This window comes from Aulonocara sp. 'chitande type north' Nkhata Bay, linkage group LG14, assembly GCF_057382095.1.
Source record: "Aulonocara sp. 'chitande type north' Nkhata Bay isolate Kocher_YH1m ecotype deep benthic linkage group LG14, A_spYH_male_GT1.1, whole genome shotgun sequence".
NCBI lineage: Eukaryota > Metazoa > Chordata > Actinopteri > Cichliformes > Cichlidae > Aulonocara > Aulonocara sp. 'chitande type north' Nkhata Bay.
The window spans coordinates 17,981,615-17,998,420 of NC_141357.1; the positions used below are offsets into that span (position 1 = coordinate 17,981,615).

Genomic DNA, 16,806 nt, shown 5'->3' on the forward strand with positions numbered 1-16,806 from the left:
CATATGCAAACTTATATCATTAAAAGATTATACTGACCACTAAGTACAATTTTCCTATTAACAGTGTGTGTGTGTGTGTGTGTGTGTGTGTGTGTGTGTGTGTGTGTGTGTGTGTGTGTGTGTGTGTGTGTGTGTGTGTGTGTGTGTGTGTAAAATACAGCAATCATAGTTGACACTGTATATGTTACATTCAATTAAAACATACACAGACCTTATTAACTTCACTATTCATTCCCAAAAAGACCTATTCAAATTTGTAGTCTAGTGTCATCTTTTCACTTTTAGTTTTAAAGACCTCAGCTGCAGCTTGGAAATTGGAGGAGCATATATGTAATTATATACTCAGTAAAATGTTAGCAGATAATACAAAAGCCAGTTTACAGGCTTCATTTTAAAGCAAAAGGTTCAGCTGCTTATGAACGCAGACGGACATAAAATCCTGCTGCTGCAGTATGCTGTTAGTCATCATTTGTCACATGATGAACATCACACACTGATTTTATACCATTAATGACTTCCTGATACTGTTTTAGGCTATTATCATATTAAATAAAAAATCTAGCGGCGATAATCAGTGGAGGTACGCTTTTCCTTAAGACTAACTCATATCTGTGTTTAGCCAATAATACATCTGAAATACCTTCAGGTTCAGGAGATGAATAGGGAGAGAAAGCAAGCTGCATCAGGTCCTTGCAGTCATGCTTTTGTCAAAGGAAGCTGCTGTGCCTGATTCTGATACCCCATTTTGGAACATTCATGTCAAAGTCACAGTCATGGTATCCCCACCTTAAAGATAATCAGCACGGTAGCAGACTAATGCCAAGGTTTTATCCTAAATATTCAGAATTATTTATCACTATGTGACAAACAACACAAAACAACAATTCCGTTTTCCACTCCAACAGGTCACGAGAAGAGTAAAAGCCCAAGAGAAGTCCCGACTTGATCTGTAGATATATTAGAGACGGAATAATTCTGGATTTTTGTTTGTTTGTTTTTGACTTCTTTAAAGTGATACATAGTGCATACTAACTGTATAAATTTTACTCCCCAAAGGAAGTAAAATGCACTGCACATATGGGATTGGTTTTATTGAAGTTCATCAAATCATCATTGTCTTAGATAGAAATGAGTTACGTCGTGATCATATCCAGAAATGGATCCTTAGAGCACTGCGGTAAAAATGTATATTGCTTACATTTAATAAGAGGTTGTTATAATAATGTGGTATGTAAGAGATCCCGTTACTGCTTTTATAAAGAGCAATGTAAAGAGAAAATATTTTAATACATGGTGGGGTTAAGGTTTTATATAGATTTATGGTTGGATTGGCAACTTTCCCTCTCAGTAAGTTTTGATTTCAATAAAAGTAAAAATAGAAAAAAAAAATCCATATACTTTTATTGTGAAGGTGCCTAGGTCATGTGTCCAAAAAAGGACCAATAAAAATGGAGAATGAGTTTAGTTTGCGGAAGCCGAGGAAGTAGCGTGTCGCCTTCGAAACGAGAGGACCAAATTTTTAAATAAGCCGATCCTCTGTAAAGTTTTATAAAGACTCTGGCCGCAAAGATTAATTTAAGTGTGCTCGGCACTGTTAAGGTCAGTGTTTCACGTGTTTAAATCCTCGCACGGCTCAACACATTCAGTTTTGTCGGTTATGTCAAAATCAGCGAAATGGAGCCCAAAAGAAGACGGGTCAAAACGTCTGCCCATCTATCAGCACAAAAGCAAACTAATTCAAGCTGTCAGAGACTGCAGCTTCCTGGTGGTCACCGGTGAGACTGGCAGCGGGAAAACCACACAACTCCCACAGTACCTGCGTGAAGCAGGTAAGCTGACTTTTATTGTCAAACACACAGACATACTCTAATTCTGCACGTAAAGTCACCATATACATGCAGTGTACCTGAACTGAACCGTCTGAATAGTGCGAAGTTAGTGTGGCGACCATTAAATGAAAACGATGGCCAACTTTTGTCTGTTTGTTTTTTTTCAGGTTTTTGTAAAGATGGCAAAATTGGCATCACTCAGCCGCGCAGGGTCGCTGCCATCACTGTGGCCCAGAGGGTAGCCCAGGAGATGCAGTGCACTCTGGGAAAGGAAGTTGGCTATCAGGTCCGCTTTGATGACTGCACGTCACAGGTAAAAAAAAAATCTAATAATTATAATACTACTACTACCTATAATAATAATAATAATAATAATAATAATTTATCCCCTGCAGAAAATACGTGTTTTCAGTATTTTTTTTTTTTGACACACACTTGTTTGTGCCTGAGCCAGGACACGGTGGTGAAGTACATGACAGACGGCTGTTTGCTGAGGGAGGTGCTGGCAGACCCTGCACTCTCTCAGTACAGTGTTATAATCTTGGATGAAGTCCATGAACGCAGCCTTAACACAGTGAGTCACCCTCCTCACCCAGAGTAATTAACATCATGTTGTTAGGACACTGACACATAACAAAGCTTATCAACTACCTTAAACCAAAACCTCCAGCCCTCAAACACAAACAAACAAATGAACAAAAAACTGAATTACAGCCTTTAAAAAAAACAAATTCTGTGACGTCATATCTGTGGTGGGCCAAGGTTTACATGCACCCATCATGGGTAGCTCCTGCTACAATCGTACTCAGATGTTTTGGTAGTTAGAGGAGCAGGCACTGTGTAGTCTTTAAAACAACATAGAAACATTAGATTAGTTAGAACTCATCTTTCAAGATAGCAAATATACAAAATGATTTCAAAACAACATAGGAGATTGAAACACTGAATGGGGTAAACAACTGCACTAAAGTTATCCATTCAAACACTGCCACCTTTTGGTGAAAGTTTTTTTTTCTCCCCCTTTTAAGTTTGTTTCTCTGTGTGTTTTATTACAAGGACATTCTCTTGGGTTTAATAAAGAAAGTCTTCACTGACCCAGCCAAGGCCACCAAGGGCCGATCCTTCCCTCTGAAGGTGGTGGTGATGTCGGCCACTTTGGAAACGGACAAACTATCAGCTTTTCTTAGTAACTGCCCCGTCTTCGCTATTCCTGGGAGGACGTTTCCTGTAACCTGCACGTTTGGGTCGGCTGTTGGACCTAAAGATCTGGAAAGCACTGGTTATGTAAAAGAGGTACTCAGGGTCATCTGGAAATCAGGCACTGCTTTAGCCAATAATAATTATTAGTGATTAGGTAAGCTTAGATATGTTGTAGATTGATGTGTTTGGCTTGCGTTTATCAGATTTTACACCTTCTGCTCCACAGGTTGTGAAAGTGGCTCTGGACATTCACACTAGTGAAATGGCTGGGGATATTCTGGTGTTTTTGACAGGCAAATAATGATTAGTCTTCATCAAATATCAAGACTGCAACATACTCATTAAAAATAATATTGATAGTCAGCCACATTATTTCCTTTTTTTTTTTGACAGGTCAGTCTGAGATTGAACACGCCTGTGACATGCTGTTCGAGAAAGCCGAGTGCATAGACTATCGCTATGATGTAACAGACCAATCAGTGGATGGCCTTCTCATTTTGCCCCTTTATGGATCCATGCCTACTGGTAAACACACACAGTTGTGTCAGATTGAAGCCAGTGTCAGCTTTGTGTGGTGTTACTGTGATGTCATCTTCTTTTCTTTCTTTTTTTTTTCTGTCTTAGATCAACAACGGCAGATCTTTCAGCCACCACCTCCAAGAATAAGAAAGTGTGTCGTGGCCACAAACATTGCTGCAACCTCTCTCACCATCAATGGCATAAAGTGAGTAAAGACTGTCGGTCCAGTGGTTTAACAGTCTCTCTCACACCTTTTGGCAAACACATCGTCATGCTATTCTTGTCCACATTTAGGTACATTGTGGACAGTGGCTTCGTGAAGCAGCTCAACCACAATTCGAGGGTGGGCATGGATCTCTTGGAGGTTGTGCCTATTTCAAAGTGAGTTTCTGAAAAAATTAAGTCATTTTAGACCTGCGTACAGCTTTAACAGAGACTTGATGTATCTTTTTTGTAATCAGGAGTGAGGCGCAGCAGAGAGCGGGTCGAGCTGGAAGAACTTCAGCTGGGAAATGTTTCAGAATCTATACCAAGGAATTCTGGGAGAAGTGTATGCCTGAATACACAATTCCAGAGATCCAGAGGACGAGTCTGACCGCTGTGATACTCACGCTGAAGTGCCTGGGAATTCATGATGTCATCAGGTATATTTTTACCTCATTCTGTCTCAGTTTCTTATTCAGTGTAGTTTAACTAACTTTGCCTTCCTGTTGTCACCGATTTATTCATTAACAAGGTTGATTTGTTTTTAAGGTTTCCTTATCTGGACTGTCCAGAGGAAAGATTCATACTAGAAGCACTAAAGCAGCTCTACCAGTTTGATGCCATCGACAGGTGAGTACAGTGGATTTAAAAGTCTACACACCTCTATAAAAGTTAAATTTTTTGCAATGTAAAATAATGACAGCAAGATAAATCACTTCCAAACTTTAATGTTAACTATAAGATGTGCCACCCAATTAAAAAACAAACATGAATGCGTAAGTGTGTACACTCTTTTATAATAAGTGATATGACTATGGTCAAAACACACCAATCACCAATCTGCCATCAGTTAAAGTTCAGCTGTTCTTGTAGGATTTTTCTTACATTTACTTTAGTTGCATCTTACAAGCTGGTCCACAAAGAGCCTACAAAGCATCATCGTTGGAAGGACAAAACTTTAGGTCATTAAATACACCACAAGACACAGCAAAGATTATCATCAACAAGTGGAGAAAATATTGTGCAAATGTTACTTCTGTAAATATCCACTCAATGAGCACTCAAAGTGCTTTCTACCACAGGTTTTATTCATCCAGTCACACGCACTCATACAGTGATTTTATGTATTACTTAAGTGCTTTATAACACTCACATACACTTTACGGATGCACTGAGGGCAACTGAGGGTTAGGCATCTTGCCCAAGGATACTTCGACATCAGGACTGGAGGAGTCGGAGCAATCCACCAACCATCTGATTGGTAGATAACCCACTCTACTGCCTGAGCCATAGTGACATTACTGTGAAAAGGACTACAGGAGCATTAAAGGAGCTGCCTGAACTTCTGGCAAGAACTGGTTGTGCACTACATGTGACAGCAGTCCCTGTGGTTAAGGATGGCAAGATGGAAGCCTTTTCTTATAGAGAAAAACATCTGATCCCAGCTAAATTTTGCATACATTGAACAAACATGAAGTCTTCCAAAAGTGTGTTGGAAAATATGTTATAGTGTGATGTGGCCAAGGCTGAATGTTTTGGTCATAATTCCAAAAGGTTTGTTTGGCAGAAAAAACAGCATTGCACATCACCAAACGAGCACCATACCCATGGTGAACCATGGTGGTGGCAAGAACATGCTTTAGAGGCTGTTTTTCTTAAGCTGAGACTGGAATTTTAGTCAAGTGGGAGGAAATTACAAACAGTTCCAAATATCAGTCATTTTTGTCATAAAGTCTTCAGGTGTCTGCTAGAAAGATGAAGAGGAATTTCCCCTTTCACCACAACAATCCAAAGTATACACCCAAATCATCAAAGTAATGGCTTCACCAGTAGAAGATTGAAGTTTTAGAATGGCCCAGCACGAGCCCAGACCTAAATTCAATGGAAAATCTTTGAAGTGACCCGAAGAGGGCTGTGCACAGGATACGCTCTTGCAATCGGACAGCTTTGGAGCGCTTTTGCAAGGAAGAGTGGGCAAGTTACCAAGTTAACAATTGCTGTGCTGACTCCTACCCAAAAAGGACTCAATTTTGTATTAAAATCAAAAATGTCAACAAAGTGTTAGTGTTCATATTTATGTAACTAGATTATTGTACTTTAAAATTGATTTTATCTAAGTTTATATTGTTTATCAGTTGAATTATATGTGTTCTAGATCAGCGGTCCACAACCTTTTTTGCGCCACGGACCGGTTTATGCCCGACAATATTTTTCACGGACCGGCCTTTAAGGTGTCGCGGATAAATACAACAAAATAAAACAAGTACCGGTACCAAAAAAAAGATTTATTCATAACACACGTGAAAAGACCCAGGAAAACAGAGTTAACGATAAAAATGATAACAAAATAACGCTGAAAACCGATAAAACCCCTGAAAACCATACATTTCACACCTGAGCCTCAACTCTCGCGGCCCGGTACCAAACGACTCACGGACCAGTACCAGTCCGACGTCCGGGGTTTGGAGACCACTATTCTAGATCACAATAACCGTGGAAACGATTCTGAAATCATTTATCTTGGTCTTGTGATTTTTTTTACATCACAAAACCATGGCATTTTATCAAGGATGTGTAGACTTTTTAAATCCAGTGTATTGTTGTTTTTTCAGGGGCATGAAATTTACACAATGTCTTGTGTAAATTTCATGAGCTCTTATCCTCTTATCTCTTTGATGTTTGGGCTGTAGAAGAGGAAATGTGACAAAGCTTGGGGAGCTGATGGTGGAGTTCCCCCTACACCCAGGCCTCACCAGGGCCCTGCTCAAGGCTGCCTCCCTCGGCTGCCAAGACCTGTTGCTTGCTGTGGCGGCCATGCTGTCGGTGGAGAACATCTTCATCAGGCCAGGTCCGCAGTAAATTTTAATGTTGATAATTTAAAGGAAATGTCTTCTAACAGGGACAATAAGCTATACATACAATACAGTCCATTTATTTACTGATATGCTGGTTTATTTGTGTATGTATTTCACATTCTACCAAATGGGGAAGGCAGGTGACATGGTATGAAATAAAGCTTTCGGCTCACAAAGTGTTGGCTGATCTCTTGTTCCCCTCAGGCCACCCTGATAAGCAGAAAGAGGCAGATAAGAAGCACCGAGCGCTGGCTGCAAAGACTGGCAGTATGAACGACTTTGCCACACTTCTCAGTGTCTTTCAGTCCTGCAAATCCAGGTGAAGAAAATAATCGATTAGTACTACAAGATGCATTTCTATTTTCCACTTCTTCCTCTAGAACTTCACATTGCATGACTTTATCTGTGAGCCGCTGTGTGAGCCTCTTATTTGCTCTATAGTGATCGACCTTCAGCGTGGTGTAAAGAGAACTGGATCCACTGGAGGGCGCTGAAGTCAGCCTTTAGTGTGGAGACTCAGCTACGAGACATCCTCCACCGACTCCAGCAGGTAAAGCTTTTTGACATCACTGCGACGCTCTGCTAATTTGTTCATATTGCTTCTCATTGTTTGTGGATCTGCCTGCTTGCTTTCTAGAAAAAAGATTTCCCTGTAGAAACATTTGATGGCAACAAGAGTGAACTCTTTAGGCGATGCCTCTGCACAGGATACTTCACTAACGTTGCAAGAAGGTATCTGAAATGATGCTATACGGCCTCATTTGGGGATTCATTATATATAAAAGATTATAAATTCACGGTGGTTGTTGATGTATTGCTTTATCCCATCCCACATAGGTCTATTGGAAAGGTGTTTTGTACAATGGATGGCCATGGATCAATGGTTCACATTCATCCATCCTCATCTGTAAATGATTTTTAAAAATGTTTTTGCTTTAAATAATTCTCTGTATTCAAACTGCAACATAAACTTACTGAGTTTTTCTTGTGGCTTCAAGCTATTTGACCAGGAGGGAGAGCTGAACTGGGTCATCTTCCATGATGTGCTGGCGACATCACGGGTGTACATCCGGACTGTTTGTCCTATTCGATATGAGTGGGTGAAAGATTTATTACCCAAACTCCATGAAGTGGACGCCTATGAACTGAGCAGTGTGGCGAGAGAAGAAGTTACAGCCGAGGAAATGACAAAATGGGAGTCCAGGGAAGCCGCCAAAAGACAATCAGGTTGTTAAAAGTAGAATCTGAGGCAGAGCCTTCAGCTTTCAGGCCCCTCTTCTGTGAAACCAACTCCCAGTTTGGATTTGACTTCTCTCACCTCTTTTCACCATGTGTTATACACCACTCTAAATGTAATCATTCTGGTTCTGCAAGAGATTTATTCCTCTTAAAAGGGAGTTTTTTCTTTCCACTATGACCAAGTGCTTGCTTATAAGGGGTCGTGGGATTTTCTCTGTATTTGTGTAGGGTCCTTACGTTACACTATAAAGCACTTTGAGGCAACTGTTGGTGTGATTTGGTACTATATTAAATGGAAGAGGATAAAACTGACTTGTCAGAATATGTATTTATGATGTATGTATTTATTTATTGTTATATAATATTGTGGTTCTTGGTCTGTACTCACATTACTGAGAGATACCATCAAAAATAGCTCAAAGAGGGTGAATTTAAAAGGGTTAACCTGTGCGGTGCTTTTCTGTTTGTTTTTTTAATCTTCCAGAGGTTTCTGATGAGGATGCAATGAAGAAGCTGGAGAAGCGAAACGACGAAACCACAGTGAGCGAAGCTCGTGCTCGCTACCTGCAGCGAAAGCAGCAAAGGCAGCAGAGTAAACCTCTCTGATGTTTTTAAGGAAGTGATTCATACGCTATAATACAAAGGAGCAGTTTTAGAAGACATTTAAATAATAAAATATGTAGTGGTAATAAAATCGCCTCTGTCTTCTTTAATCCCTCCACTTTACATGCTACACTGCAGCTGTGACTCTGTTTGCTTTTAAAACTCCTAGCTGACTGACTTGAGATCCATTAACATTAATTTGGCTTGTTTCACACGACTGCCTCCCTGTCACTCAGTCCAGCTCTTTCAGGCTAAGGTTACAGCAAAGCACTTGATGTACTTTCACACTGACCGTTCAGGTGCAGTGGACCCCTCTCTGGTCTCGTACGTCACTTCCTTTTAGTGTGAGTCTGCGGGGCCGCTGTACTGTCTGGCTGGGACGGAGGGCTTCAGTGCTAACCTTATTAAACTCCAAAGAGGCGTTTTCTTTTCTCCTGGATTGTTCTTTTTAATTACTTGTCATCGCATTTACCTGCCCGGCACTTCGCACCTTAGTGGAATCTGTTCCCTGGTCTGTTCACACACGTTTCAACAGAGAACTGCAGCAGCGACTTGAGCAAGCACGCCGCCGCTACCGCTGTTGTTGTCAGAGAAGAAAACAAGCTCGGCGAGCAGTCCGCTAAGCTGTGTGATCATTGACAGAGTTCAATACACACACGCTTCCAGTGATATCTGAGGGTAGCTCTGCGATAGCGTAGCTCCGAGCCTTTTCAAAGAAGCGACGGCTGGGACTTCTTCGTTGTCACTGAAGCCGAGGTAAGAACAACCAGAGTAACGAGAAATACCGCAAACGGCTAACTAACATGCTAACTAGCTGCTAGCTTGAAGGATATTTTGGCTAGCTGCCTTGTTTGGTCGTAATGCGGTCACGGTCAGTGTCCTCGCTGCTACCTGACGCGCCACTTGGCCTAGCTGCACATCGGCTATAATGTTAGCTGGGAGTGTTGTAACTACTCATAAGCTAGAGAAGCTTTGAGTCGCTTTGGACTTGGAGGAGTAGCATTTGTTGACTTTGTTTCAGTTAGCTAGCTACACCACTGGAGGATGTGGACGTGTTAACTTTACGGTAATGTTTACGTTTGGCAGATTGTGGTCGCGCTGAGTACGGTGCTTAGTTTTAAATTTGAATTAAATTATATTTTCCGACAGAGTAGCAGCATATATGTCGGCTTGCCTCCGTTTCTTTAAGAGTTGCTGCATTTTAGGGCAAAAAACAACCTTAACGCTTGGCTGGTAGTGTTGGGAGGAGAGGTCACGTCTGTAAAAACAAAGGGGTGTAAGTTTACAAGGAAATGTCCTCCTTGTTTATTATCTCAGAGAGCAATTACCTATTATTCTGGCCAAGCTGTGATAACTAAGGATAGTCATAAAAAAAAAGAAAGTCTGAAGTCGAGGGGAGCCTTATCTGTTTCATCTTTGTAAACAAGGCAGTTCAAACAGTCTTTGTGACTGTACGCACTGTAATATTCAACCCCTTCATTTTCACCGAAACGCTGCGAAATTCCGGTAAACCTATTATCTAACATAAGCTGTTGATTCAGGACTGACCCTGGATCACCAAGGCCTCTCCACAAACATTTAACAAGAGCCGTTGTTGCTTTTTGACATTACACAGCGTTTCAGCCATTTCACTGTTAGATGAGCGGCATTGATTTCCTGATCACTTTCACTTGGCTATTGCTCGAATACGAGGATCTACTACGTTTGGCTATAACGTGACAGTAAAAAAAACAACAACAAAAAAAACACCGGGGGGTGGTAAAGATTTGTCAGAGAGATTTGCATGAGATAATGATGACGGCACCTGGAGTGGTCATGATAATGATGTGCAAATTGCAGCAGTTTTCTTTTGTTTTGGAGTTGCTTTTCAAAGTGGCAGAAGGTGGAGAGTTTACTCAGGCACATTGCTGCAATGACAGCAGTCAGATAGGCATCAAGAGCAACACTTTTTTTTCTTTGTGCATGTGTGTCAGTTTCAGTTTGTCTTCACCGTTTTGCTTCCTTTAGGCATCGTGTCTTCTCGTATTCATTTTCGTTCCCCTGCACCTTAGTGAACATTAAAAACAATTACTTGAGGCTATGTGTTCCTATTCAAAGTGAGGAACCGAATTGTCCATTCAGGGAACGTTTTTAGTAGTTATCGACAACTAACATTACACTTTTCCGATAATCCTGTGCAGCTCTGCGTGTTTCTTATTTAAATGAATGTAGATAACCTATTTAACTTGGCTTTTTAACTGGCTTTGTTGTATTTTACCTTTCATACTCTTCTTGGTTATTCTCAATTTAACTGGCGTGCTTTGTTCTTTCCTCCAGGTATTTCTTTCTTTTTTTGTTGTTGTTATCTGAGCCACAGTGAGGCACTTGACCAATAAGAACAGCTTGCACAATTTCCACCAACCTGTCTGCAGCCCCCTCCCTACCCAGACAGTCTTCTGCCCCAGCATGAATGAAGTCAGTGTTGTGAGAGAGGGATGGCTCCACAAGAGAGGTAAGGGGACCTTTGTGTTCAATATCCATCACCTGAGTCTGCATTAAATGACATAATTTTATATTTTAAGTATTAGCTACTTCTCGTGAGCTTGTCAGGGGTTCCTTTATTGACAGAGAACAGCTGTGACAGCCTTATTGGATTCCCAGTGTAATGATGTTCGAGTACATGTATAGGAAAGTCAGACATCACTGGCCTCTCTTTAAAAAAAATTAATAAATAAATAATCTGTTTTTCAGGTGAATATATTAAAACATGGCGTCCTCGTTACTTCATCTTAAAGAGCAATGGCTCCTTCATTGGCTACAAAGAGAAGCCTGAGGTGTCCAGTGACCACAACCTCCCACCACTCAACAACTTCTCTGTCGCAGGTCAACTTTCCCTTCTGGCTGACAAACTTGAGTCAGTGCAATATCTAAACTCTGTTTTATTGTTGGTGCCTTCAGCTGAAGTGTCTGTGCTTTTGCAGAGTGCCAGCTGATGAAGACGGAGCGCCCCAAGCCCAACACGTTTGTCATTCGGTGTCTGCAGTGGACCTCCGTTATTGAGCGGACTTTCCATGTAGACAGCAATGAGGAGAGGTAAGACTTCCCACTCTCTGTGGGAAAAGTGTCGATCACAGTGGCTTTAGGCTGGTGCATCTTAAAATTCTGTTTACTTGTGAAAATGGCTTTTGTCTGTAATTTGTCTCTCCATACTACATAAATATCCTAAAAATGAACTTAAATATTGTTCAGAGATGACATAAACTCTGCTTGAGCTCAATAAACCTTGTTTTCTTTATCATCATTTGCAGAGCGCTGTTTCACTAGAACCAGACTCCAGTTATTTATTATTTATATCCAGTTATTATTTAATTGCTCTGAAGTGGATTTTGCCCTTTCTTTTGTTTCAGATACATAACAAGTTTAAATAAGTGAACTGATCATACATGTGCGGTCTTGGAGATTACAGATTTAAAACAACAGCAGAGTTTTATATAGCGTTGCCATGGTATCCAAATGTTGGCAATATGTTTTTTAATTTATATGATACAAAATCCTTTGTGTAACCAAGTTGATTTTAGTATGTAGTTTTGATCACATCTTAAAACAGCTTTAAAAGAATAAAAACGGAAAGACACAGAATGGACCAGAATTAATCCAGAGTCGATAAATGGGTCATTGTTAACCACACTCACTGAAAGCCATTTAGTTTCCAAGTATGAGCAGCCATCATAATCTAAAGAGAATTCAGGGCCAGATTAGGCCTGATTATTCACCTCTAACCCAAGCATTCGTCATTGGGCTTTGTTTACATCGTCTCTGCCAAGTAGCAAATCCCAGCAGCCCCTAGATGACTAGTACACGGATTATCCTCTACCTTCTAAACTTAGCATGCTAGACTACAGATTTTCCCACTGAGATTTATTTAAATTTTGACTACTTTGATGCATGTGTGTTGCTCCAATCAGGGAGGAATGGATGCGATCGATCCAGGCGGTAGCAAACAGCCTGAAGAGTCAGCAGCAGGATGAGGAGCCCATGGAGATCAAATTTGGCTCCCCGAGTGACAGCAGTGGCATGGAGGACATGGAGATTGCTGTGTCCAAATCCCACACAAAAGTGGTCAGTATTTGCACAAGCAGTGCCTGGCAGCTGAGTGTATGCTGTGTTTGTCCAGCTAAGCTCATCTTTATTGAGCAAGTTGTTCAAACTTTAAGCCTCTTTCTCAAAGCTTTTTTTTCCCCCTTGGTTTTGATGAAGCAATCTTTAAAGGAGTTCAGGGTAACATTTCATTATATATTTTATCAATTGCTAAGTCACTTCAATTGATTTTGAAGATTGTTGAAAATAACAACCAGTGAGGTTGTTATTGAGTATTAAAAACATATAACATGTATAGCTGTTAATGTGTACTGATCAAATACAAGTTTGTTGTTCTGTAAAGAAGTCTTGATTTATGGGGTAAAAGTGTTCCTATCACATCTTATCCCAGTTGAAGTGTTCTGCTTTACTTTGTGTTTGTGCGATATAATTCAAATTGTGATCTGCCTCCTTGTCACCTCCCTTACATTCTGTACACCAGAGGCCTGCACAAGTCTTTGAAGTAATTCTTTGAAATGAATATCAGTCCATCTTGTTGCTTTTGTTTCTCATGCAATATGAAAAATTAGCAATATTTTGAACTACATCATGGCATAACATGTTGCCTGTCATTAACACGAGAAATCAACATGCTAGGATACATCAGCAGTGTCCAGTAGCTGTTACTTTACATTTTAGATAGAGGTAGTTCCGATGTATTTATACATAACAACACATCCTTCAGTCCAATCAGAGTTCGAAGATGAAACATTGGTGGCATCTTTGAGAGTTGAGTTTCGTTCAAGAGCACTCGTAGACCCATTAATTTGTCTCGGCTGATCTTTGACCTCTGTTTTCTCAGACTATGAGTGACTTTGACTACCTGAAGCTTCTGGGCAAAGGGACATTTGGTAAAGTGATCCTGGTGAAGGAGAAGGCCACAGGGATGTACTATGCCATGAAAATCCTGCGCAAAGAAGTTATCATTGCTAAAGTGAGTCCTGTCACATCAATATGTGTAGTAGCAGAATTCTGAGCAGTTAGTTAGGTGTTGTTTACACTCCAAGTACTGAATGTGTGTTTATATTTAGGATGAGGTGGCACACACAGTTACAGAAAGCCGAGTTCTCCAAAACACACGGCATCCTTTTCTAACGGTGGGTAACGGTGCATCTATTGTTGTTTCAGTTTCTGCTTTCCTACAATGACTGGACTTTCATCAGTATAAAACATTCAGTAATTCATCTTCCCTCTTTTACAGACACTAAAATATGCATTTCAAACACACGACCGGCTATGCTTTGTGATGGAGTATGCAAATGGAGGAGAAGTAAGTCTTCCTCTTCCTCTTTCTCTTACTGTTGTGTCATTTCTTTGCGTGACCTTTTGGAAAATGGCTAGTTGCAGAAGGGCAAAAACATAGAGGACACTGCAGTATTGGGTCACATTAATGAATAAAAAAGAATAGGTTTGATTTGAGAAATGTATTCCAATGTGCTTTTTTCTTTTCAGGAAATCCAATGTCTTGAGAGGATTTACGAATATTTTTTTGAGCTCTTTCCTGTTTTTAATTCTCTTGCAGCTCTTCTTTCACTTATCCCGGGACAGAGTATTCACAGAAGACAGGGCTCGATTCTACGGTGCAGAAATAGTGTCAGCACTGGAGTATCTTCATTCACGCAATGTAGTTTACAGGGACCTGAAGGTAGGAGGATTTCTGGCTTTGACTGTATAACAGTAATGTATACATATATTAAGGAGGGATGGGAGGGATATATAGGGATTAGCTAGTAAGGGAGTAATGACTTGATAGCATCATTACTCCATGCAGCATCTCTGATGCAACACATCAAAGCATCCAAGTTTTGCAGTCACACTGCAACAGGACAACAAATAAGCACTTTTAATATGTACAATAAGTATGCGATTTTAAATTATTTTCCCAGCATGGCTGTGGGCTGATTTGACTCTAATTTGAATTTCTCCCCGCACAGCTGGAGAACCTCATGTTAGACAAGGACGGCCACATAAAGATAACAGACTTCGGCTTGTGTAAAGAAGGGATCACAGACGGCGCCACCATGAAAACCTTCTGTGGAACCCCGGAGTACTTGGCACCAGAGGTAATTCAGTGGTTGCTTTTATTGTCATGAGGGTGGTTTGTGGACAGTATGATGTAAAAAGGCACCAGTGACACAGAGCTGGATGAGACAAGTGGGATAGATGATAAACAATATTACCTTGATAAAAGGACCAGTCACAGTATTCAAAGTGGCCATTTTATCAGAGGATGTCTGTTGCCACCTTGTTCCCAATTTTCTTTTGTGATGGAAAAAATGTTTACTGATATTCCTGCACCGCTATTTTCATTGTTTGGTTTCTTTCTCAACACTTTTCATTTCTACCCTGTCAGGTGCTGGAGGACAACGATTATGGTCGAGCAGTGGACTGGTGGGGATTGGGTGTAGTGATGTATGAGATGATGTGTGGCCGATTGCCTTTTTACAACCAGGACCATGAGCGCCTCTTTGAGCTTATCCTAATGGAGGAGATCCGCTTCCCCAAGAACCTGGCTCCTGAGGCCAAGGCCCTGCTGGCAGGCCTGCTTAAAAAAGATCCCAAACAGAGGCAAGTTGTCCCATCACAATAAGCACTACTTTATGAATATTATGAAGAATAATTAGAGAGAGAATTAAATGGCTAAGTTGAACCTTAAAGATTTTTACAGCCACTTAACCAAAAATAAACCGCCTAAAATATGTTTTTGATTAAAGCTTAAAATCCTTGAATACATGAATATTTATTCATTGTTTTGAACTTTATCTGCAGCATAATGGATACATGGCAGCAGTTCAGCTGCACTTGTTGCACTCTGTTAGTTTTCTGAATCTTCCACTGTGCTCAGGGGCACCATGTATTCAGCTATAAAAGGAGTAACCATGTTATTTAAGCCCATGTTCTTTCTTGATTTGTTTTGGCTCAGGATAATGGCCATAAACAGGAATGTAATTAGTTGTTGTTTTGACCAAGCACTGCGTTTCTGGTAATAGTTGGAGAACTGCTAATATTAGCACATTAAGGACTGCCTGCAGGCTTACTAACACATTGCATATGGTAAGGAAATGAAAAATAAATTTGTCTACAAATTGGTAAATATAAGTCAGTGGAGACCAACACAACAAGTGCTTGTTGTGCCCATCTAATGACTGTGTTTTGTACATTTATTTGTAGCTGGTGAGTGTGTGGGTGGTGGTGACGATGATGGTGTTTTTGTTGTGTTTACAGGCTCGGAGGTGGTCCAGACGATGCCAAAGAAGTGATGAGCCACAAGTTCTTCACCTCCATTAACTGGCAGGATGTCATTGACAAAAAGGTGAGATGAAAACAAACGATGGGGGAAACTGGATGACCGGCATGCGAACTGACTGATTTCCTTCCTCTCCTCAGCTTATTCCACCCTTCAAGCCACACGTAACATCCGAGACGGACACGCGCTACTTTGACGACGAGTTCACAGCACAATCTATTACAATAACTCCTCCAGACAAGTGTAAGTGCACTTAAGTGGCTGCTTTTCTTTGTGCTTGGATTTATTTTTCTAAGCAGCTCTAAGTTGTTGTTGTTTTTTTAACGTCTAGTTTCATCTTTGTATCATCTTCTTCTCTCCCCTCCAGATGACAGTTTAGACGTAGAGGATTCAGATCAGCGTACTCACTTCCCTCAGTTCTCCTACTCTGCCAGCATACGGGAATGATCCCTCAGACTTTTGAATGAGCAGGCAGGCTGACACACGATCACAATCCCACATACACACTTGCACTGCTGAGGAAATTTGAACGACACCAACAATTTAAAACAAAAAAAAAACAACAAAAAAAATAAAGGAAAAAGAAAGTGGCACAAGACACATTTTCATTCTGTTTTTAACGCACACATACTGGCAAATCAGACAAGACACAGATCATAGTAGTAGGGAATGAACACACACAGACCCTGAATGACTGACCTCAGCAGGTTGGTGTGGATAGACTGGCAGCTTTGTCTCTGTAAGTCCTCTCAGGGCTTGCGTTAGGCTTCCCTGCGGGACCTCTGCTGCAACACATCAGAGCCTTGACACTTTGAAAACCAGGTTATGCCAGCAAGTAACACCTCTTTACCAGCTGTTCCATGCTTCACACACACAAATAAACACACACCAAAATCTACCAACTCATGCACAGACTGCATAAATGTACTTGATAGAGTTTTACAAAACCAGTATAATCAAGATTGGGAAAATCACAGCAATTTGATGATGGGGG

The 16,806-nt window shown here is 40.7% G+C and overlaps 2 protein-coding genes across 6 annotated transcripts; both read left to right on the forward strand.

Annotated features, from left to right (window-relative positions):
- Positions 1-1,465: 1,465 nt before the first annotated feature.
- dhx40 (DEAH (Asp-Glu-Ala-His) box polypeptide 40) lies at positions 1,466-8,528 on the forward strand. Of its 2 annotated transcripts, XM_086261321.1 has the most exons (17): positions 1,466-1,829; positions 1,997-2,142; positions 2,284-2,403; positions 2,886-3,122; positions 3,256-3,322; positions 3,423-3,554; positions 3,654-3,753; positions 3,843-3,929; positions 4,010-4,192; positions 4,302-4,382; positions 6,443-6,600; positions 6,812-6,926; positions 7,049-7,157; positions 7,245-7,339; positions 7,445-7,514; positions 7,606-7,834; positions 8,331-8,528. In XM_086261321.1, the coding sequence occupies exons 1-17, from the start codon at positions 1,658-1,660 to the stop codon at positions 8,450-8,452; spliced, it is 2,223 nt and encodes a 740-aa protein (XP_086117447.1). In that variant the 5' UTR covers positions 1,466-1,657; the 3' UTR covers positions 8,453-8,528. The 2 variants fall into 2 exon arrangements, with proteins under 2 accessions (XP_086117447.1, XP_086117448.1); XM_086261322.1 differs by lacking the exon at positions 1,466-1,829 and having other exon boundaries at positions 2,021-2,142; positions 2,225-2,403.
- Positions 8,529-8,770: 242 nt separating this feature from the next.
- On the forward strand, positions 8,771-16,410 carry akt2 (AKT serine/threonine kinase 2). Of its 4 annotated transcripts, none has more exons than XM_086261326.1 (14): positions 8,771-9,205; positions 10,861-10,940; positions 11,180-11,311; positions 11,410-11,521; positions 12,394-12,547; positions 13,368-13,499; positions 13,597-13,662; positions 13,767-13,835; positions 14,088-14,210; positions 14,500-14,628; positions 14,919-15,133; positions 15,791-15,878; positions 15,953-16,055; positions 16,180-16,410. In XM_086261326.1, the coding sequence occupies exons 2-14, from the start codon at positions 10,895-10,897 to the stop codon at positions 16,257-16,259; spliced, it is 1,449 nt and encodes a 482-aa protein (XP_086117452.1). In that variant the 5' UTR covers positions 8,771-9,205; positions 10,861-10,894; the 3' UTR covers positions 16,260-16,410. The 4 variants fall into 4 exon arrangements, with proteins under 4 accessions (XP_086117452.1, XP_086117449.1, XP_086117450.1 ...); XM_086261323.1 differs by having other exon boundaries at positions 8,772-9,205; positions 10,766-10,940; XM_086261324.1 differs by lacking the exon at positions 8,771-9,205 and adding an exon at positions 9,334-9,515 and having other exon boundaries at positions 10,766-10,940.
- The last annotated feature ends 396 nt before the right edge of the window (positions 16,411-16,806 follow it).